Source organism: Podarcis melisellensis, assembly GCF_964234715.1.
Source record: "Podarcis melisellensis genome assembly, chromosome: 1".
NCBI classification, from domain to species: Eukaryota; Metazoa; Chordata; class Lepidosauria; order Squamata; family Lacertidae; genus Podarcis; species Podarcis melisellensis.
In genome coordinates this window covers 64,618,298-64,640,743 of record NC_138528.1, presented here as the reverse complement: position 1 = coordinate 64,640,743, position 22,446 = coordinate 64,618,298, and the positions used below count along the sequence as shown (strand labels likewise).

The 22,446-nt window shown below is 40.7% G+C and overlaps 1 protein-coding gene across 4 annotated transcripts in view; it reads right to left on the bottom strand.

Moving 5' to 3' along the window:
• Positions 1-22,446, bottom strand: part of KIAA1549L (KIAA1549 like) — a 155,418-nt gene that overhangs the window by 71,321 nt on the left and 61,651 nt on the right. For 2 of the 4 annotated variants that reach the window (XM_081906707.1, XM_081906708.1), the window contains exons 2-10: positions 21,383-21,709; positions 17,921-18,517; positions 15,344-15,456; positions 10,095-10,314; positions 8,970-9,103; positions 6,435-6,597; positions 4,555-4,614; positions 2,809-2,960; positions 1,410-1,581 (exon numbers count right to left, since the gene is read on the bottom strand). In XM_081906707.1, the coding sequence (XP_081762833.1) occupies positions 1,410-1,581; positions 2,809-2,960; positions 4,555-4,614; positions 6,435-6,597; positions 8,970-9,103; positions 10,095-10,314; positions 15,344-15,456; positions 17,921-18,517; positions 21,383-21,709 (1,938 nt within the window). Of the gene's footprint in view, positions 1-1,409; positions 1,582-2,808; positions 2,961-4,554; positions 4,615-6,434; positions 6,598-8,969; positions 9,104-10,094; positions 10,315-15,343; positions 15,457-17,920; positions 21,710-22,446 lie in introns of all 4 variants that reach the window. The other 2 variants (XM_081906709.1, XM_081906706.1) reach the window with 2 other exon arrangements.

Below are 22,446 nucleotides of genomic sequence, written 5' to 3'. Positions count from 1 at the left end.
TTAATATCTTATGGTAAAATAATTTAAGAATATTCTTTTCTTTGTAAGTATGCATGTGAATGTGTGAAGTTACATCTGTAATGATGTTAATGAATTTCCATAAATAATTTTTTATGCAAAAAAAAAAAATAGTTTGTGATCAGTCAATATATTGATCTACACTTATATCAGAATGTATACTTGTGGACACTTAAGAGTTGTCATTCACTGATTTGAGAAAACTGTTAATTGCAAGAAAAAGCTAAGCTCTAACATAAATAATATAGGCCTGGTTTGCACATCACACTAAGCAAAACCATGGCTTAGCACAAATGAATGAGCTCCAAAACAGGAGATTGTGGCTGCTTTGCTCCTCATAGGTTGATTTGCTGCTATGCTATATTGTCCAAACTCAGGTCATTGTTTAGCTAACTCCAGGATAACTGCAAGCTGCCAACAATATTTATCCTATCATTTGTGGATCTTGGTTATTCTGCGAATGCTAAATCATGAGCTCAAGTTTGGCCAACACACAAAGTCAGACCATGACTTAGTCTCAACGCAGAAACAGAATAACTCTCAAGGCGCAAAGTGGCCATAACTTTGTTCTAAGCCATGGTTTGCCATAATGAGATGTGTGAACCAGGAAAATCATTTTAAATATAGTAGCTAAAATGAAAAGATTGATACAGACTGCTTACAGCACAGGAAGCAACCAGCCCATGCCACTGCTGTTTGATGTCCATTAATTCTAATGGGATGTGTATGAAGCAGCAACAAATGCCCCACTTAAATATTTATGCAAGTATTTAGCATGCTCTGCTTCCTCCAATTGATGCTGGTTATTGGGGGTGGGAATCAGAGAAGAGCGAGAAAACTGCCGGACTGCGTCCAGATCAAGACTTCCAACCCAGTTCATATTTTACATTCACTATGTAAAGTAAAAAAAATGACCATGAAGCAGTATCTGGTCAGGGTTGGGATGGGATATTACCTCATATGCCTTTGTAGACTTTCAGAAAACATGGTTTCCTACCAGCCTATAGAGAAACAATTCTAAAGCAGCACATATCTCTTTTAAGTTCTACATTCTGGCAGCCATGAAAAGCAAAGAAGTGATATTATTTTAAAATCATGCCTTCAGCTCTAGTTGTCTCCTTAAGACCGAAGAGTCAGTTAGAGTAGATGATGATTCTTAGCTATATATAGAGAGAGAGAGAGCCCCAGAGAGCTCTGTTATCATTTAAGCTACATATTAATAAAGCACATAAGAAAGTATTCAGAGAAAAACATAGCTAATCAGCATTTACAAGAGTTACTGACCAAAGTAGATAAGCCACCATATGGGGATGTTCCATGTTGATTTTATTATAACAGGCAATCAGAATAATTATAATAAACTATCTGAAAGCAAAGCAAAGAATCCTTACGATCAGCTTGTACTTGAACGACATATCCCAGTGTCAAGGCCATCCTCTGTGAATCAACAGTGCTCAAAATTTTGGCAGCTGTAGTGCCCAACAAAGGTTTCCCGTTGTATATAGTATAATAGGTCAATTCAGCAGGCTCCTTGGGACCTGGAATTCGCTGCATTTTTACCATCTTATCAAACAAGAGAGAAAGACAAAAGGGGGAGTGGAAATCTTATTTATAGTATAAACTCACGTCTATGACGAAACGGATAATATTAGCATAGAAATAGACTGATAAATTAGATATACGTTTTCAATTGAAACAGCAGTATACATAAATGTTCAAAGGGGGAATGTTTTGAGCAGAAGCATAAAAACCATGTCGATGGGAACCTGTTTATATCCTACAGGTTTGCTCGGTAGCCCAACACTTCTTCTGTGTTTCCACCCTCTGGGTGCCTTGTTTCTCCCTCTGGCAAACTCTGCTCAATGACACATTGGGTTCAGGAATACTGCCCCACTGATAATTAACCCAGTAGCAGGAGTGGCAGTCCCATACCATCCACATAAGAGGCAGCGCTGTCACTGCTGGGATCCACAGCTTTGTCCCCTCCTGCCCAGTGGTGTCTGAAACAGTCACTAAATTGCACTTTGTGGCCTTGAGCACACATACCAAATAGGGAGGCACTCAGCCTAGTTCTCTTGCTCCTTTACACAATCATTGCCAGCACAGAAAATAAAAAGGGGGAAACCCAAGCCATTGGTTACAACCTGGTAGAGACAATGGGTTGCATCCTACTAAGTCATACTCAGAGAAGGCCCTTGAAACCAATGGATTAGGATATGGGTAGCTCAGGTGGGAGAGCATCTGCCTTTCCTGAGAAAGTCCCAAATTTAACCCCCAGCATCTCCAGGGCATTTTGGGAGGCACCCCTACCTGAAAACCTGGTCTGGCCACTGCGAATCAGTGTAGACAGTATTGAGCTAGATGGACCAATGGTCTGTGCCAGTGTAAGACCCTATGATCCTACTAGACTTAAATAATTTAAGCCCACTGGTTTAATGGGTCTACCCTGAGCATGACTTAAACAGCTTCAACCAAATTTAAAGGCCATTTCAGTATTCCATATTGTCACATTACAAATCTTCAGTGGATCTGGTGCAGATAAAAGTGTTACCTAATTCAATATCATTCTTGATTAGAAGAGGGGGAAGCTAATAATTATTTGCGAAATTATTTTGTAATTTATACAGAAGTTAAACAACATTTGCTTGTTCCAATTTACACGTTTTACAGCATCCCTCCAAGTAGCTTCTAGATTATACACAAACACGTTACATACAGATTGTAACAGCAAGTTAAAAACACCAGCAAAGTGGGGGGTTTTTTGGGGGGGAGGATGGTCTTAGCACCCACCTGCACAGTATAGCTGCCGACTGTAGTGGCTCTTTTAAATCGTCTTCCTTGTTGATGGGACATCATGAAGAGTGGTGCTAAACGCTGCTCCATTAGTCTTGCAAAACTCTGGTTATTCACCCCCAGCATTGTAATGTCAACTCCCTGTATAACTGTGAAAGTCATGGGGGGGGGGGAATTCTGTAGCAACTGATTAAAGATATAACAACATCTGAGCTGCAGGGACATGTACAGCTATGGAGCTGAGAAAAACAAATTGGGTCACCTAATCCAACCTCCTTTTCAAAGACTGGTTATCCTAAACCTGCAGATTGCCTGTGAAACAGGTTTTTTTCCTGAAAACTGTCAAGCAGGCAAGTTTCATAAGTTCGCCCCATAGGGCAGCTTATTTCATTATTGAGCTGCTCTTACAGACAGAAGTTTTTTTCTCCAAATACTTAACCTAACTTTTCATTCCACAGCACAAACCCCTTTGCTTCTGATCAGCTGGTCTCCTCCTGCTTTCTAAACTCCTGAGAATTGTGTGGATTATTAACATATCCATGCCTTAAACATTTTCTCATTAAGCATTGTTCTTCACCAATGATGAAATTAGTTTCCAGAAAGTATATGCACTTCCACTTATGTGCACGCATGTGCACACGCACACTGGGAGGTGTATTGAAGCCAAAGTGAACTATTGCATTACTGTATCCAAAACAGCAAACCTCCAAAAAATGGGACATGTTTGTAAATGAGAGCCCTCATAGACTGCTGCACCTCCTAGATCAGCCTTTGCTAACCTGGCACTCCCCAAGATATTTTGGACTGCAACTCCAGCCCCCATTTAGAGGTGGCCAGGTTGGCAATCAATATGAGATAGGAAAAAGAGCAAAAGAAATGGGGCAGAGGAAACGGTCTTTACAGGACAGTTGAGAGGCAAAAATCCACAGAACTGGAAGTGGAATCCTGAAGATTTCAAGCATGTTTGGTCATAAGAGTCATAAGAGCATAGGAAACACTTGGCCCTCATAGAAATGGCCTGAATTCATGCTGGTGCAAGAAAAAGAGAAAGTTAATCAGGCTCCATTACAAAGTACAGTGCCTATTTTAACTTGTGGAACCAAGAACTATGGATGTAGTTCTAGCCTAAAGGAATAATTTCCAAGTAGCGCAGGTGCTGCAGAGCCAATTTTGATTCCTTTACTGAATAAACCTCAGCATTACTATATAAATAGTGCCAAACAGATGCAAAATAAAGCCCTGTTGCTGCACAATACCTACACAATCTCCGAGTTGTTGTTGTTGTTGGCAGGGTTGCGGTTTTTGGTTCCCCTTGGAGGAGAGATGCCACAATATTTGCTTTAATTACAAATAAAGCAGCATAACATGAGACCACCAGCAGGCATTCCTACAAGCTGGCAGCAGATCTGCTCATCAGTGCGTCTTGTGTGTTAACCAGAAGGTTGGTGGTTTGAGCCCACCTAGGGACAGCTGTGGGCAGAATTCCTCCATTGCAGGGGGTTGGACAAGGTAACCCTGGGGGTCTCTTCTAACTCTACAATTCTATGAGCGCTTCAAACAACACATAGCAACTATAGAAGCTGTGAGTCACTGAAAATCCCAAATTCATTAGCAGGTAAAAAAAAAATCCTTTTCATAATAATAATTATAATAATAGAATTCAAAGTGGAACATAATTCAGAATAAATCATGGAAAAGACAGTGGATGAATTTTTTTCCTTTTAAAAAAATGCAAGCATTTACCTGTAACAACCCAGTAGTCTCTAGTTGCTTCTGAAGTGTCAAGATTTGGATATTCCAAAGCTTTGAAACAAAAGAAGAAGAAAAGAATTATATACAAAATTTATGTCACATTTCCAAAACTGATTTTTATAACTATAAACAGAAAAGAACATCAATAAACAAAGACTGATTATGTTCCCAGTTCCTACTCACTATGATTAACTGCAACTAGGTTTTGTGTTCCTGAAATTACAGGGCAGGACTTGCAGTGTCACGAGTGTAAGAGCAGTGTGAAGGCAGGCTTCAGCCCTGGCAGCGCTGGTTTTACAAAGCAAGCCCAGGAACTTCTGAATACATATCCATCCCTCTGTTGTTCTGGCTGCACTATGGATCTTTGATCACCAAGGGTTAGACTGATTTACAGTTACTCACACAAGAAGCTTCGGAAGAATGTTTCATGTAACTGCTAACCAGTGAGGGGGTAAGCAAATCAAAGCAGGATCATGAATGATTATTTTCTTCAAATGGTGATTTAACACTCATTTCACAATACACTTTTGTCAGCTTTTTATCTAGGAAGACACTAGATCTTTAAACGGTAAGCCGTGGAAATATAGCTATCAGACAGAATAAATAGCAGTCAGGAGGGTTCAGTTCAGCCTAGAGGCTGAATTACAAGATGCATCCATCCTCAAACTGCTTTTATAGAAGAAAACTTTGCAAGCTCGTCCTGACAGCCTATTGCATATTTCCACTGCAAACATGAGACAAAGAGAAAAAATGTATATATGACCATCAAGAGTGGTCCTTTTTAAAGCTGTTTGCCTTTATGTTTGTGCTCCCTTCTTCATTACCCCAAGTCATCTTTCTGCTTTATTGTGAATTCTTTGGTGAATGGCATTATGGGCTCCCTTACCCAGTTAGTTGTCTTGTTTATGTAGTGAAACAGCAATGGCCTTCTCACCTCACAATTCCATCTAGCATCTCCTTATTTTGAGGGGTCATAATCAGAAACTGGACCTCTGGTGTACAGTGGATGGCTATCCACCTGGCATTTTAAGTAACTTATTTTTGTTAGCAACATGGCTTTCATATATTTACCGCCTATGTACTGCACAGGATTTTATTTTGTTGCAAGAAGCATGGTGCAACATTTTTTTCAGATCCCTACCCTAGGTTTTTAATTTATCTGTTCACTACTTTAAAGAAAATCTTGGCCACAGACACAGTCCACCAAAAAAGTCAGTCATTTAATGAAGAGCTAATATCACAAAATACTCTATATTGGTGGTTCATAACAGTATGAGTAACCAGCTGTTTTCCTTCTGAGGTGCACTTCAACCATGTTTTTTTACTTTTTTCTGATCTGGGCTTCTTTTAAGAAAGGAAGCATCATAGTCTAGATTGGGGTTGGCAAGGTTTTTGTGGCTTGGGCCGGTTCAGTCCCACAGGTGTGTGTGCTCACATGCACACACGTGCAAGCGCTATTTCCGGTGCTCCTTCCGGTGCAGAGGAGACGTGCGCAGCTTCCCATTGGCTGCAGGAGCTTCCTGCAGGAGCTTCCTGCAGCCAATGGGAAGCCAGCCAGCATCATGGAAGGAGGTCCCCACTCGGCTCCGCGCCAGTTTAGCACAGGAGCCAACTGAGTGGGCGGCGAAGGTCCCCGAGCAGGTGGCGGGGGTCCATGGGCCGGTTAACCAACCAACATGGGCCGCTTGTGGCCTATGGGCCTTAGGTTGCTGACCCCTGGTCTAGTTGGATATAGGAACCACTTGTTACACAGGAGAAATATTTGGAGCAGAAAAGGCTGTGGTGCTTAACTTCCAATGGGAATGTTTTTTAAAGTGTCAACTAGCAAACACCAAAAGAATGCAAATAATGTGATCACCTTGCAGGCTTACCTTCAGCAATGGTCAGAGGTGGATAGGTGAGATAGAATCCCACCAATTCTGCTGAAAGATGATTGAGAAGGTTGCTTGACACCGTGCCGTTTAAGACTGTGCTTTCATTTTTCACCACATAAAAGAGAGTTACAGCTTGAGAAACATTTGATGTGCTCAGTATCTGAAACAAGACCAAAGTGGAGAAACAGCCGGTAGCTTCATTTTGACATTACTTGTTTTCTGCATATTATTTCATTAGTGCACATGGCAAAGAAAAATGTTAATCATGCTGTCATTGTTAACACACATGCTCGTGGGTGTTTTAACTCTTTGGCTAGACTATCCAACTTTGTTACAGAAGCAGCCAAAAGGAAAAGAGTATTTCCACTCCAGGACAAAGGAGAGCTAACTCAGATAGCTTTCATTTAAGAAGGTGCTGTTTTACCATTCAGAACCAGCATAACCCTACAAATCTGTATTCAATATGTACAGCCAGTCCACATGTCTGATAAGGATAGGCATAGGACAAGTATGGGCTGTGCACCATGCTCGTTACAGGGTTGTATTGGGTGGAAAGGTACCTTCCTCAACTATAGCTTTGACCTAAAACATGAAACTAGAAGCACTTGCCTATATTCTATGGACAAGAATTAAAGGCACATCTGCATTGCTTCTTGCTTACAGCATGTTCATTGCATGCCTCTTCCTGTCTTAGAAGCATATCCTATATCTTAATAACAAAGTGCTGATGTGTTTGCAGGTATGCACAGGTTTGGTTGCATTTCCAGAATACAAAGTTTTGCTCCCTTTCATTGTTCTGAACATTCATCACATTGGAATCCCATCTTTTATTAAATGGTTGCGCAACTGTGCAAAGTGTAGGTAGAGAAACCCTGAAAAAATTAACCCTTTAAACTGAGTCAAGTTGAGAACAGAGTGGAAGAGGGACAGGGCAGGCGAGGTAAGAAGGACACAACATGTTCCATGCATGGGTGAGTCACAATATTCCATGTAGGGGACTTTCATCAACACAAATTTGTGGTGCAATAAGTTGAGGTGGAGAAAACGTGCCTGTCTTCAGACTAGTGCCATTTTCAACAAGGCAATGCCATGCCCACACAGATCCCCAGACGCTTACAGAGCAGGTTACTCAGGTCAAATGCACGTGCATTCAATTTGCACTGACCTGCAGCAAATATCTAGGCAGACAAAGCCTCCATCTTTTTTGATGTTCATAGGAAAAGCAAAAGAGCAAGGATTACTCTTCTTCACCTTTGTTATTTGGGAAAAAAGGGCCAAAATATACTAGGCACTGTACATAAATGCAAGTACACAGGTCCCTGGCCACAGACACAGAGGGTCGTATTCAATGTAGCATTAAAGGGAACATTCTATCCGCACATCTTGTCCTCCCAGCGGTCCCTAAATCTGTCCTGGGGGTTCCCCCAACCCTCCAGAGAAGATTTGGGGGTAGTGCAGGGCACATGCAATGGGGGGGCAGATCCTGTTGTACTGGTGCTAATCCTTGCACTAGAGCAAAAATTTCATTGAATACAATCTTTAATCAAGAAACTAAAATAGCTTTAGTGAACTTAAAAGGCAGGTCTGTTTCCACTATGATACCAAGAAGCCATTTACTCCATGGCAAAATGGTACAAGTACCCACTTATAAACCTTAAAGCTATTTTTTTCTGCTGGCATAGTTGAAAACAATTTCTCCTTGACCTATTGCTGCATCTCTTCTTGCTCATTCTAATGTACAGTCCAGTTCTGTTCTGTTTATGACCTGCCAATAAAACATACCAGCCACATAGCACAGCCTACCCAGGTCCTCCTGATTTTGATTATTGTAGGGTACAAGCTGTGCATGTCTGGTATGCAGTGAGGTTAGGACTCTTAAAAAAATCATTTGGCCACTTATCTGCAGTGCCAGTGCTTTCTAAAGAGCAAAGAAACGTAGGGCAATCTCATGTAATTATGAAATGGCATATCAAACTGAAAAGCTGGTGGGGACATGTTGACATGGAACAGACATTTTTGATAAATGAACAGCAGTTTACAATGCTGCTTTATCCTGCTATAATTTCCATTTAGAATGATAGAGGTAGAAGCCAGGTGGCATGTATACATCCCTTGTTGCATTAAAAAAACAGCATATATATATGTACTATAGTTGATTGGGGCCAATATGACTACTTATAATTGTGCCTTTCAACGTCTGGAAAAATAAATATCTTTATTAACGTGAGTAAACAAGACCCATTCCATTTCACATTATGTTGTTTATAAAATTAACTTAATCTGTAAGGTTTACAATTTAGTGTCTGGTTCTGTAAAAAAAAAAAGTGCAGATAATAAATGTTGGGGTTGTTTATACAGCAGTTGTGGCAGATGCAGCCATAAGAATCAATGAGCTATTAACAAAATAACAAATATAAAATATTTTCATTTTGGGCTTGAAGTTATAACAATAACAACATGTTTAATAAAAGTTTTGCAAAGTATTACAGGCATAACCCATAAAAGGTGACTAATAAAGTTAAAGAATATTACCTGAACAGTTAACTTGCTACTGGTGTTCAAGACCTTCCTCTCAGCATCCTGAAATGCTTTCTGCAATCTTTGTTCCATGGTCTGAACAAATCTGCATGACTGTATGTTGTCAGACTGACCCACAAACTGCAGTTCTAGATGAAGAATAGCCAAGTGTTTAGTGAATATAAATACATTATTTCCCTTTTGGGTAGACCAATCCTGCATATGAAGGAAAGAGGGGAGAGGTCCTCAGGGCAGGAGGTGGGAGTGGTAGCCTTTTCATAATAAGCTATTGTCCCTTTTTCAGTCCATTCCAGACAATGGGTTGATTCTTCCACCCATGTGGATTCCTGGTTTGCCCATATAAAGCATGTTCCCAGCAACTGGGTCTGAAGGATCTTAAGCCATTTCATTCTCTCAACTTGTCGAAAGACAGGCCCTTAGCTATACCAGCTCTGGTGTAGTTAATTCCTTCCATTATCAATCCCAGATGACTGACAGCAAGAGCAAGCCTCCTTCCCCAGTGCCTGATTGGGCTTGCTTTTTAAGGCTCCCGCTTGTGCCCTGGCAACCGTGTCTCCACCTGCCCTATACCTGACATCATATATAATTTATGGTGTGATGCAGGTAGGCATGGTTTGGGAGCAACAGTCTCATGGGCCAAATGGAGACCACTGATGGACTTAAGCTGTGGACTGCAGGTTGCCCACCCCTGCCATAAAGTGTGAAGGGAAGGCTCACATTGATAAGTGTGTGGCTGAAAACTCATGATCAGCTGGAAAAATACTGAAATCTGACAGCAGAAGTACATTATTAATGCATATACTAAGTAACACCGTAGGTGGCAAACACCATTTTAAGAGAGTTGTTCCCTCTTCGCTCTCACACAATAAGGAATGCTTCAACTAAAATGATGCCTGCTTTGATGCATACAGAGGCAAAGTGTGCTATCGCTTGAGACCTCTTATTTCATGCATAAATTTCAGCAAATTTTATTAAACCTCTTACAATTAATCAACTAAGATTTATTTCATCAAGTGACATCTTGGATTATTTCATCCCCGTTGAATCCAAACAATATTTTTGCTGATGCCAGGACACTTACAGTAGGGATTTATACAAAGCTGTGTGTTTATGACTTGCCTGTTTTCAGCTGAAAGTGGTAAGCTGGCAGTGGGTCCCATGGCAAGGCTAAGACAGCAACAGAATGAAGATTTGGCACATGTTGCTTAATATCCAAGGTGGCATTACTCACACCATATGCAATTAACATCTCGATAACCACAGCAGGTATAAAAACCAGACTCTCGTGAGTTACATAGTAACCAACTGTCACATTGTTTGACTGTTCCAGAACTTCGACCTGAAAAAAGCACACAGAAAAATAGCATGCATCTGAATGTCACATACCTTTCTTTCTCAAGGCAAATCAATTTAAGCTGGGCTATTTAGAGTTGAGAATTGAGAACCTCAGAGAGAGCTGCATAAATGACTAGTGAAATATCAGCCTACACTTAGCCCTGCAAATCCTGCTCCACAAGAGTAACTAAGCATACATAGATGGCTGGAGGAGGAGGAAAGGACGGGGGGGGGGTGAGTAGAAGGAGGTCCTTTTCCCATCCACTGGACCCCCTGGGAAAGTCAACAAACCTGCTGTACCTGGAACTAGGTATGGAGAATGCAGCTGAATGGGACACAACTGTGGACAGCCTGAGGAAGTGCCATCTCCCTTGGGCTTGCCCATAAGAAGCATATCTAGAGTGAGAGACCAGGAGCTTTTTTCGGAGTGATACTTTTGTGGGTGGTCTGAGTTTGTTTGGACCCTGGGTGAGAATCCAGAAGCTGAGAGGGAGGGTGTGTCAGGAGGAAAATGAACTGATAATGATAAAGGATTCCTGGATGGTTAAGTCCAGTCAAAGGCGACTAAGGGGTACGGCGCTCATCTCACTTCAGGAACAGGCATTTGTCCACAGACAGATTTCCGGGTCATGTGGCCAGCATGACTAAACCGCTTCTGGCGCAACAGAACACCGTGACAGAAGCCAGAGCACACAGAAACACCATTTACCTTCCCGCCACAGCAGTACCTATTTATCTACTTGCACTGGTATGCTTTTGAACTGCTAGGTTGGCAGAAGCTGGTACAGAGCAACGGGAGCTCACCACTGTTGCATGGATTCAAACCGTGAACCTTCTGATTGGCAAGCCTAAAAGGCTCAGTGGTTTAGACCACAGCGCCACCCACATCCCCATTTTTGTAGTATTTTGTTTCAGTTGTCTGTTGTTGCTTCAGTTTTCTGTATACTGCTTAGATATATTTTTAATATATTAAGTGGTATTGAAATCAAATAATATTGACTATTCCTCAGCCTTTGATCTAATCCACCATTTATTCTAGCTCACTTTTTAAATAGTAATCATTTTGTTGTTTTTGTTTAGTCGTTTAGTCATGTCCGACTCAATAACAACAACAACAAAGTAATTATATAGAAATCAAATAATGTTGACTGTTCCTCAACCTTTGATCTAATCTACCATTTATTCTAACCCACTTTTTAAATAGTAATCATTTACACACATGCAATTCAAACAAACATTCCTGTATGTAAAATGATGAGTAACTAAAGAAAAAAAAGTTTAATTAATAGCTAAAGAACAAGTGCAAAATCAAAAGTGCCCACTGCACTTGTACCTGTGACCTCTATATCTGTTCCCATCAGTTGTAACTAGCCTTGATGCTGGCTTATACACAGGAATGTCCCAAGCCTTGTGGTCACCTCTCTCATAGTTCACTAAACAATCTGAAAACATCAACAAGATTTTCTGAAAGAACTCCAAGTTACATGGATGATGTTGGCTTTGGCCTGGCTTTGTAAGTTGTTTCAGTATTCTTTGTTAGGTAATATATAAATGAAATTTGTATCAGCTTCTGCACCCTGGTGGAATGAAACTTGCTATTTCCATATACGTTAAAAGCTGGCTACTTAGTTCTATTGTTTGACCATACCCTAGTTAAGCAAGAGACCGGACCCAGGAGCTTCCATTCCAGGAGAGGGGGGGAATGTATGAGAAACAAACAGAACCACAACCACATTGCCCCATTTCCACACAGAGAAATATAGCACACAACAAATAAAACGACACACACTAAAGGAGCAGACTAAAATAACCAGCTTTAAAATGGCCAACTTTCAAACGTTTCAACAAATAGGCAGGTTTTCACCTGGTGCCAAAACAGTTGTAAAGCCAACACCAGTCGTACTGCATCCTTACCAGCACACATGGCCCTTGATGGACTCCTTGATCTTTTGTGAGATTGAACAGCAACCACAGTTCTCATCAGAACCAGGAATTTCACCCACGTTTTCTCTCATTAATTTGGAAGATTACAGAACTGCTTTCTCCCAATCCCACCTCACCCAAACAGACAACTGTGCAGAATTAAATAAGCTTTAGCGCCTACATATACGTTGCTCCTTTACAATTTTTTCTGTGGTAGAAGTTGAAATATTTTGAGCATATTCGCACCACCTGAGCCCCAGAACATTAATAAATCCTGAATAAAGCCACTCAAATATTGTCCCTTCCTCTGGCAACTAAAGTCTCTTAGATATCCAACAGAGAAATATATACAACAAATAAAAGACCCTTTCCTTCTTTCCACAACAACCTGCCTTATTATCTGTCAGATAAGAACAACAAACCTGAAATTATCATTTTGCCTCTGCTCCATTATCTTCTTCTATGTTTATACTATAAACATGTATGTGCCAACCCAAGCCTGGAGATCAGTGAGAGATGCTCTGTTTCTGGTTTCTCCTATGGGTAAGTTAAATTCTGCAGCAGCACAGAAAAGGACCTTCTCCAAGATGACGACCCAACTTTCGAACTCCTCCCTTTAGAAATTAAACTGTCCCCCTCATTGCTGGCCTTCTGAAACCGTTTTAAGGTGTTTTCATTCATTCAGGATTTGGCGATACAGTAAAAAATGTGGGCAAGACATGGATATCACAGTTTTGTCAAGTTAAAAAGTTAATGCTGTTAAGCAGTGGTGTCCAAACTTTTTTTGACCTTTTTTTAGGATTGAAGTTGTTGAGGTTTTTTGGGATTTTACCCTACGAAATAAACTGCCACAAGGACCAGATTAAACTGACCTGCAGGCCAGATTAGGCCCCCGAAAGGGACTTTGGACATTATTTCTGTATTTCATTGGATACTGCAGTAACTGTGTGTCGTAAACCACAGAGTTACAAATAAAACAAATTAATATATATAATTTCCTTGGAATTGTACACTTAATGTTGTTAAACATCTTAAGAATTGTATTTTCATTGTGTTACTGTTACAGTCACTAGGGATCTATTTTCATCAGTGCTTGTCCTCTGACAACTCTTAAAGGTAAAGGTAAAGGGACCCCTGACAGTTAAGCCCAGTCACGAACAACTCTGGGGTTGCGGCACTCATCTTGCTTTACTGGCCGAGGGAGCCAACGTTTGTCCGCAGACAGTTTTTCCGGGTCATGTGGCCAGCATGACTAAGCCACTTCTGGCAAAACCTGAGCAGCGCACGGAAACACCGTTTAACTTCCTTCCAGAGCGGTACCTATTTATCTACTTGCCCTTTGATGTGCTTTCAAACTGCTAGGTAGGAAGGAGCTGGGACTAAGCAACGAGAGCTCACCCTGTCGTGGGGATTCGAACTACCGACCTTCTGATCGGCAAGTCCTAGGCTCAGTAGTTTAGACCACAGCACCACCCACGTCCTGACAACTCTTAGTTTCATGTAATTAAGATAAACAGTGATCAAGGTGCCTCAAATCTCCCTCCCCGCCCTATTTTTTAAAGCCAAAATTGTTTTATATTAGAATAAATATTGAGCTTCAAAGAAACTAATATATCATACATGCTAGAGGATAGACTAACAGGAGTGGCAGCCATTTACTGAACTTCCTAGACTATTTGATAAGCTGTGGAAAAGCTGAGTTCAGAACAAAACTATTCCCAATTCCCTCATTTCTGATGTCTTGAGGCCTGCTGCCATTGGACAACTCCCACAAGATAGCTGACAATCATACCTAAAATAAATTAGAAGTCACATCCCATTTGAATCACTCTTATATATTCCACTCAAAAGAGCTGTACTTTCCAATAAAACAGGCTGTCATCATTGCAAAATGGCAACATTTTTCAATCAGAACAAGTAAAAGCTCATGCCCTGGACAGCCTTAAATTCAAGTAAATAAATTCTACAGGTAACTGGTATACTGAAGAAAAATGAGAAATATAAACCTAACCAGGGCAAGAAAATTGATATTAAAGTCATTTTTCTTCCTTGTTCATGGCAGAAGTATAGAAATATTATCTTCCAAGTGACATAAACCTGACTGTAAATGGCATATAGAAATATTATATGCTCTCATACTTTCACATACAGCTTAAGGCTGTGGCACAGAAAGACATTCCACCAGCGTTCTAAAAATCCAAGTCAAATACACACAATTCTAATCCTACGCAAATAGATACTCTCCAGAAGGGAAGGGACGGGGGACAGAACACATCCTTTCAAACATTCAGTTTAGATGACAGCATAGAATGTTTCCATTTACGTATATCAATTTCAGTTCTCAGGTGTTGAAAATGCAACAGCTAAGATGTATTCCTATGCACATTTACTCATGAGTAAGTCCCACTGAACTTATTCTGAGCAAACTTCCATAGGGTCATGCTGCTAAGCTAGAAATAATTTCTTTTCCATCCCAAAGAATTATAAGATTATAAAACCTTTAAATGCTTAAGCTATAAAACTATAATGATAGCAGAAATTTCTTTCAGTCACACTTGAGAAATGGTCCCACATGTGTGATTTTCAAATTGTCAAAAGCCCAATTTCTACTGATGGGGATGGAGAAGAGAAATGGGTTTACACAGACACAGACACAGACAGACAGACAGACAGACACACACACACACATTTTAAAAATACCCTAGTTTCTTTTTAAAAAACAACAACATCCGAAATGACTTTGGGTTATCAGTATACTATAGCCAAAATGGCAAGAATTATATGATTGGCTATAGAATTTAGTGCTCAGTATTTAAATTTATTTTCCTGACTCCCAACAGATAGCATCACAGTAACTGGCAACAAGAAAGAAAGACACCACTCAGACAAAATTCTACCCATAATACAGTTCCGTCAATTGCCCCCACTTTCTAAAGAAAAAAGTGCTAATGGGTTATTTGTATGGATCTGTATGCATAGGTGTTAGGAATACAATACAATCTGAAATGCAACAGAAAAATAATTATGACAGTGAGTGGAGACAATTCCCATTCTCTCCTTGGCCTTTGCTCTTAATTTGATTATTTAAAAAAATGACTAAATTTGCTTACTTGAGCATTGACATTTTGGCTGAAAGCTCGTCGCAATGCCTGGGTGAGACCTTTTGTGACATTCTGCTTTAAGGAGTCGCTCAGCAGCAGTCTTCTTGTGTTCAGAAACAAAACTAGAATGCAAAGTTATACATTAGTTAAAAAGCACCCTCTGTTCATTTGCTTAATAATCCTTTTCAAAAGCCTAATGACTGCTCACATGGGCTCTACGAAGCAGCTGCAGTCTGGAAGTGAACTTATGCTTAGCACCAAAACCTTCAAGCCGAGGAAATGCTATTGTTGGGAACTGAAGACAGTTAGGTTGCTACTTATTTAAAACCCACACGGGCACACTGAGTCATAACCATACCAATTTTTTTCAGTAAAGGATTATCTGCAGATACATTAAGGAAGCATTTTAGCATTACAGATGCATATTAACACATATGACTCAGAGATACTAGTCTGGAAGAATTTGCAAAGTGGATTGTAATAAGCAAATCAACATCCCTGTTGATTTGAAAAGAAAAACAAGTTCAGTATGCATTATTAGCATCCCTGTACAATGTACCTAAAAATAAATCCATACACTGGAACTGTGTTGGTAACAGAGTGGGTGGACAGACAGAAAAGCATGGGTTTTCTGAGGTCATGTGCCAATATGCTTTAAAACAGAAGCACCCAATGTGGTACCCTCCAGATCAGCCATCAGCCCCAGCCAGCATGGCAAATAGTCAAAGACTATGAGAGCTGGAGTCCAGCAACATCCATGAAGCACTGCATTAGCTATCCCTGATGTAAAGCAACTTAACTCAATTACACACTGAATAGTCTACACAAATGCTTCAATACAAATCCCCTGCTTTGTTGCCCTAATGAAAGAAGCCACTACATTTTGTATCAACTTCGCCATCAGTTAGTAGTCACAAACATTTCTAGTATTTTTGTGACTATAAAAGCAAGAGATATGGCTAGCGAGAGATGTGTACATTTCTTCTAATGTGACACGACAGAGAAAGGAATTCAACATCACGCTAAGGTGATAGTCAGGACTATCAGGACAGATATTTTGGCTTTCCAGACAGAACAATCACACACACCCCTCCCCATGCTATTCAGCCAGTTCAGGGGCATTGGGAAACAACAAGGGAAGCTCCATTTCATAAGCAGAAGTTCTTCAGCAGGGCTTCCACTGACACGACTTCTCAGTTTAATCCCACCCAGAGATCATCAACTCCATCAGTCTAGCTCAGGCATCCCCAAACTCGGCCCTCCAGATATTTTGGGACTACAACTCCCATCATCGCTAGCTAACAGGACCAGTGATCAGGGATGATGGGAATTGTAGTCCCAAAACATCTGGAGTTTGGGGATGCCTGGTCTAGCTCTATCCTTTCCTTCCTCCTACACCCAACAGTACAAATGCAAAATGTAGGTGACCTGTCTCACACACAGCTATCTGTACTACAATTTCAGCATGGAAAGTGTTAGGGAATTGTCAATAATGAAGTCCACTGCATCCATGATATTTCCATCTAGAGCAATATCAAAGGCTGCAGTTAATGTCTTGGCACTAGAACGTGTGTTGTAAATTGGTAATATTAATTCTATGAGTTGATGTGACAAATCTGCTTGTGGGTCCATCATGTACAGGAAAACGCAATTACCAGTTATTGCTGGGAAGAAATAAAACTGCAATTACTGCGTTTTTAGGAAGGTGTTATACAGACCCCTACAATACTATATAGGAAACAGGTCATGGCAGCGATCCTAAACATATTTACATGCAAGTTATATGAGAGCATTTCACAGCGGCATGTCCAGACACACTGTTTCCTATCAAGATGAGCCCAGAACTGGAGGAAACTGTGGAAGAAACGAAGAAACCTGTTGCTAGCCACATCCCCTACAGTGTTCATGGGGCTTCAGCAGAATTTGACATACCACCCCCACCCCCATAAAGTCTCCGAAGGCCATCACTCATGAAGATGTCCTGCTTGAGGAATCCACATCTTCAGGAGAACCGATGTGCCGTAATCAGTACCAGACCTTCCAAAATAATTCCTAGGAACAGAGGAGGCAGAAGCCCCAATGATCTGAAGAGCCAATTTGACAGCACAAGGCCTCTACTCCTACTTGTGAGGAGGAAACTTCTCACGCAGTTCAGATCAGGGATGGGCAGCAGAGTCAGCAATAAACCTGCTTAGTTGAAGGCTACCCATTACCAAGCCAGAAAATTGTGCTCTCTGTGACACCTTTGCTGGACAGCTCCCTTCCTAGCTGGAACATACTGATCTCTGGTGCACTGGATTCTCTGGCCTCACTGGTACAGCCACCTGGTAGTAATGGAGGAACTAGGACATGGCCACAGTTTGAACTGGGCTGTATGAACTTATAGTAGCAGCACATGCACTCCACTATCAACAATCATTCAGATTTGCAAAAACTAACAAAGAATCTATCCATCAAATTAGCTGCAATTTATCCGGTGTCATTTATTAAACTATTTAAATAATAATAATGCTACTTGACATTCATATTATGTCTTCATTAGAAAATGCAATGCCTCGTGATAACTAACCCTCTACATATTCATACCTGTCTTAATGAGAAGGTTTCTGGAGAGCTGGCATTCCAAAGGAAGAACTGTTGTCACATTAGCAAAAGCTGAAGTTGACACTGTTGTAGTAGCAGCAGAAGTATTTTCGGCAGGTGTAGGGAGAAGTCTAGCTGTTTTCGCTGATGCTGTAATAGATGTCAAAGCTGCTGTAATTGTCAGTGGGTATGCAGTTGATGTTTTACTGGTGTCTGAACTTGTGGATTTCTTGGTGTCATGTGTTGCTGTTTCAGTTTGTCTTGGTGCATGTGTTGTGGGGGCTGAAACTGTACTCGTTTTTGTGACTGGAAATGAGCTAGTGGAGTGCACAGGTGTTGTAGACTCATCTGTTGATACAACTGGAAAGGCTGCACGTGTCACTACTGGGCTTAAAGTTGGTGCCATTTTTGTGGCAGTATTATTTTTTGCTAGTGTTGATATTAACGTGCTTAATGCCATCACAGATGGCGAATTTTCAGTGCTCAGTGAGAACAAGGATGAAGTCAGCATTGGTGATGTTGGAGCTGATTTTCCTGTAACTGGTGTTGCTTCTGAAGTTGCTACAGATGGTATTACACCAGGAGACACAGACGGTAACACTGTAATGACAGAATGGGTAAAGTTGGTTTTTGGCAACAAAGGAGTAGTTAGTCGTGTTTGTGATGCATGAACAGAGGTTATGATGGCTGTGTTAGTGGTATGTGTTTGCAATGGAGTGATCTTTGTGGCTTCATTATGCATTTTAACTGTATCTATATCACTTGTACCTTTTGTGTCCCACCCTCCTGTACTTGTTAGCTGTTTATTCAAGTGATTATTTGCTCCTGAAACAGGGCCCTTTGTGAACTGTGTTGGTTTTCCTGAAGTCATGTATTCTTCAACATTTAATACTGGTGTTGAGCTTAGCAATTCATGTGCCAGGCTGTGATATGTTGTTTTTTTACTGCTAACAGCACTAATTTCCTTATTTACTGGAACAGTTAATTTAGCAATGAATTGAGAAGCCAGTGATAGGGGAGATGATGTTGCATAGAAGGCATCTGTTGATGCAAAAAGGTTTCCAGAATTAGTTGTTTGAGGATTCAACATAGTCTGGGACTTGGCATAAGAAACAAAAGGCCATAAGTGATCATATGTTGTCAAAATAGAGGAAAATGCATCCCTGCTAGTAGACATCCTCGTATTAGCAGCTGTGAAGTCCTCATACACAGGATAGGATTTTTTCCCAAAGCTCGAAGTGACATTCATATTCCTGGCAGTAAAATATTCCAAAATATTTCCATGTGTACGAGTGTCCTTCTTGGATTGCAGTGATGGGACTTCTGTGCCCTGTGAGAGAGCACTTTGGTTACTTAGAAAGGATGCATACTGGCCAGAAGATGTTTCTACAGTCAATGGGTATGTGTTAAATTCTGTGAAGCTCTTAGAATTTCTTCCACTTGAAACTGAAGAATTTGGGAGAACTGTTACAGATGTACTAATGGGTGATGTGGCTGTGCTAGAAGGCATCTGTTTATTTACATAATTTGTTTGCTGCTGTAGGCCTGGAGCCACTGTATATATTGTTCTTAAAGCTGTAGGGCTCACATAGTCCTCTGCAACCCGGGACACTTGAGTTGTTGTCTTTCCTGAAGACATACTTATGCCAGTAGATGACAACCAGCTTCCAGGGTCCCACACAGGAACTAATGGTGTGGTTTTTAAAATCTTTCCTGCATTTGAAGTATCTAAGATGCCTTTTGAAGCAGTGTTTGAAACTTCTAGGGAAGCAGGCACTGGGCTTTCCAAATGTTCTGCTGCTGGAGTAGAAGAGGGAAACATGTATATGTCCAAAGGTGAAATAGCAGTCCTGAAGGAAGTATCAACTGTATGTACGGTTTCATGCATTTCAGCATCAGATTCATTTAAAGGTAGATGAGATAAATATTCTGCATGGGGCATCGCAGTGGTGGATACCTTCATATTTCTCTCCTCCTCTTCTATCAAGCTAAGAATTGGCCTTCCCACATTAGAATCTGCTAATTGAGAACTTCTAAAATTATCAGGAGGAGATATAAACATGGCTGTGGAACGAAATTTCAAAAGGCCTCCAACAGAAGTTGGCAAAGATACTGAAAATTTATTGGAGCTGGTTCTTTCAAATGGCAAAATTCTCTTGAGAATTTGCTCGTTGGCAGGGGTTTCTAAAGAAACATTTGTGGTTTGCGTTCCCGGTGACTGATAAGGAAATAATCTATTCACATCAACATTTGTGAACACTGTGTCACTAGCATCTTTGGTGAATGACCGACGTTGTAATGATCTTACCAAGGCTTCATAGGCTATGGGAGGTGTGTTTTCACTGGTTTCATAAGCTGTATCAGAAATCTCTGTTTTTGATTCTGTGGCATAAGGATTTGTTAAATGAATATCGGAAGCAACTTTATCATTTGGTGCTGAAACCACCTGATGTCCAGCTGCGTTAGAAGTTTGATTTGTCCCCTTTATTAAGGAAATGACTTTATCTGCTGTATAAAAAGCTGGTATACTAGTAGGTGTGGGTGCTGGAGCAATCACACTATTTTTGCTTATTGCCTCTGAAATAGCTCCAGTTGGCACTGCTGGGAGAGACAAACGAAAAGGTCTTGGATTTTCAGATACTGTTAATAAATCTCTCTCTTTGGAAGAACTTGAAAGTGATGCAGACAGCAAATCAGTCATCATTTTAAATTGTGCAGGTGAAGAACTTAAGGTATGGGGTGCTGATGCAGAAATCCAAGGAACTGTCTTGTTCTTATGAACTGTAGATGATGCAGTTGCATATATGCTACTCTCCTTATGATGTGTCATGGCATCTGGTGGCTTACTCGGGAGCTCTGCTACAAAAGATGCTTTGTGAGTGAATCCAGAGAAAAAAATATTTCTGCTAGAATTCAATGGCACTCTGTGACTGGATAATAGGAGAGAAGTCTTATTGGATATTATTGCATGCAAGGCAGGAGAGTGCAGTTTCCTATCTTCTGGGTGTGATTGTGTCCCTGCTGGTATTGTGGAATGACCACTAATCAATCCAATGCCATCACTAAATGAGGTGGCAACAGAAAACTCTTTGCCATCCTTTCTGGATGCTGCAAATTCTGTTGCGCTGGAATTTCCAGGAACTAGCGTACTCTGTGGATTACCTGAAGTTTTATTTAAATAATTATTAACTGTGTCTATGCTGAATGAATTTTCTGTATCTGTGGACAAAGGCACTTGGGTGGGTGGCACAGTCAAATTGGAAACAATTATGATATGAGGTGATTCCTTTACCAATGGCAAAGGGGGTGGTAATGGAGAGGTTGAAACTATGTCTGATCCCGATGTGATTTCTTTTGAAATGGAGGATGTTGCATATGGAATTATCTGGGATGACACAGTATTAGTTGAATGTGTCACTGGTGATGATGTGGACAATGCGGGTAACACACTGATTTGAGGCAAACCTGATACAATAGTCATTTCGTCAGCATCTTGAGACTTCACTGGTGATTCAGCTGATACCTCAGAAGGTTCTTGGGATGCGCTGTTGCCACTGCCTTGATATAGGCTTGGCAAAAACCTAGTTTGGTCCATAGTTCTCGTCCGTGTCTCTGCTAAAGTACTTTTTATTATCTGAAGCAGATTGGCATTCTCCAAGGCTTGCCTCATTGAAATGTCACCCACTGAGGAAGACTCAAGTTCTCTAGAAGGCCATGTTGGTGATAATATAGCTCTCCAGTTGGTAAAAGACTCTGAAGAGGGGGCAACATTTATCGGCTGTTGCTCAGTACCTGCAAAATAATACATTTGGATTGAATATCTTACAAATATCTCATCTTCAAATAATGCAACACAACAGATTTTCTTAGAAACAAGGACCCAATTCCCTCCACCCTACTCAAGGTGAAAATGGAAAGCTTGGTTAGGGAACTTGTGGCCAGGAAAGACTGGATCAAAATACAGTTCAGTGTCTTCTCAACAGTATTTCAATCAGGTATATCATACAGTAGCTATAGTATATAGCATAAATAGTGCAGACAGATAGAAATATAGATTTATATAGCAGCTGTAGTAGAGCACATAGTTGGAAACTAGGGTCCCCACGGTGTATCTTCTTCAGGAAGGTAGAATGAAAAACAACTTCTTCCATCCTAGGGAAGGAAAAGCTTCCTGTCAAGAAAATAGATATGAAAGGTTTTTTGCAGTCCTTACTGATCTCCTTCACAGAGATATTGAAAGGGAAGAGGGATTAGCTTTCGAAGAATCTGATACACTACCTCCTTTTGGCAGCACACATGGAGGTGCGGTTACATTGGGAAAATGTGGCTGGATGTACTATTCAAAAGTGGTGTGAGACAGCATGGAACTTGGTTTTGATGGATAAACTTAGTTCTGCACATGGTAGAGTAATGTGTGCAGAAACAAAAAAAAAGATACTTTCAATGCTGCTTGGTTTATGTTTTTGTGTTTATTTCTTTTATTAACTGTCACCCAGAGGAACCTAGGACACCTCCCTCCCCCCGTCCCA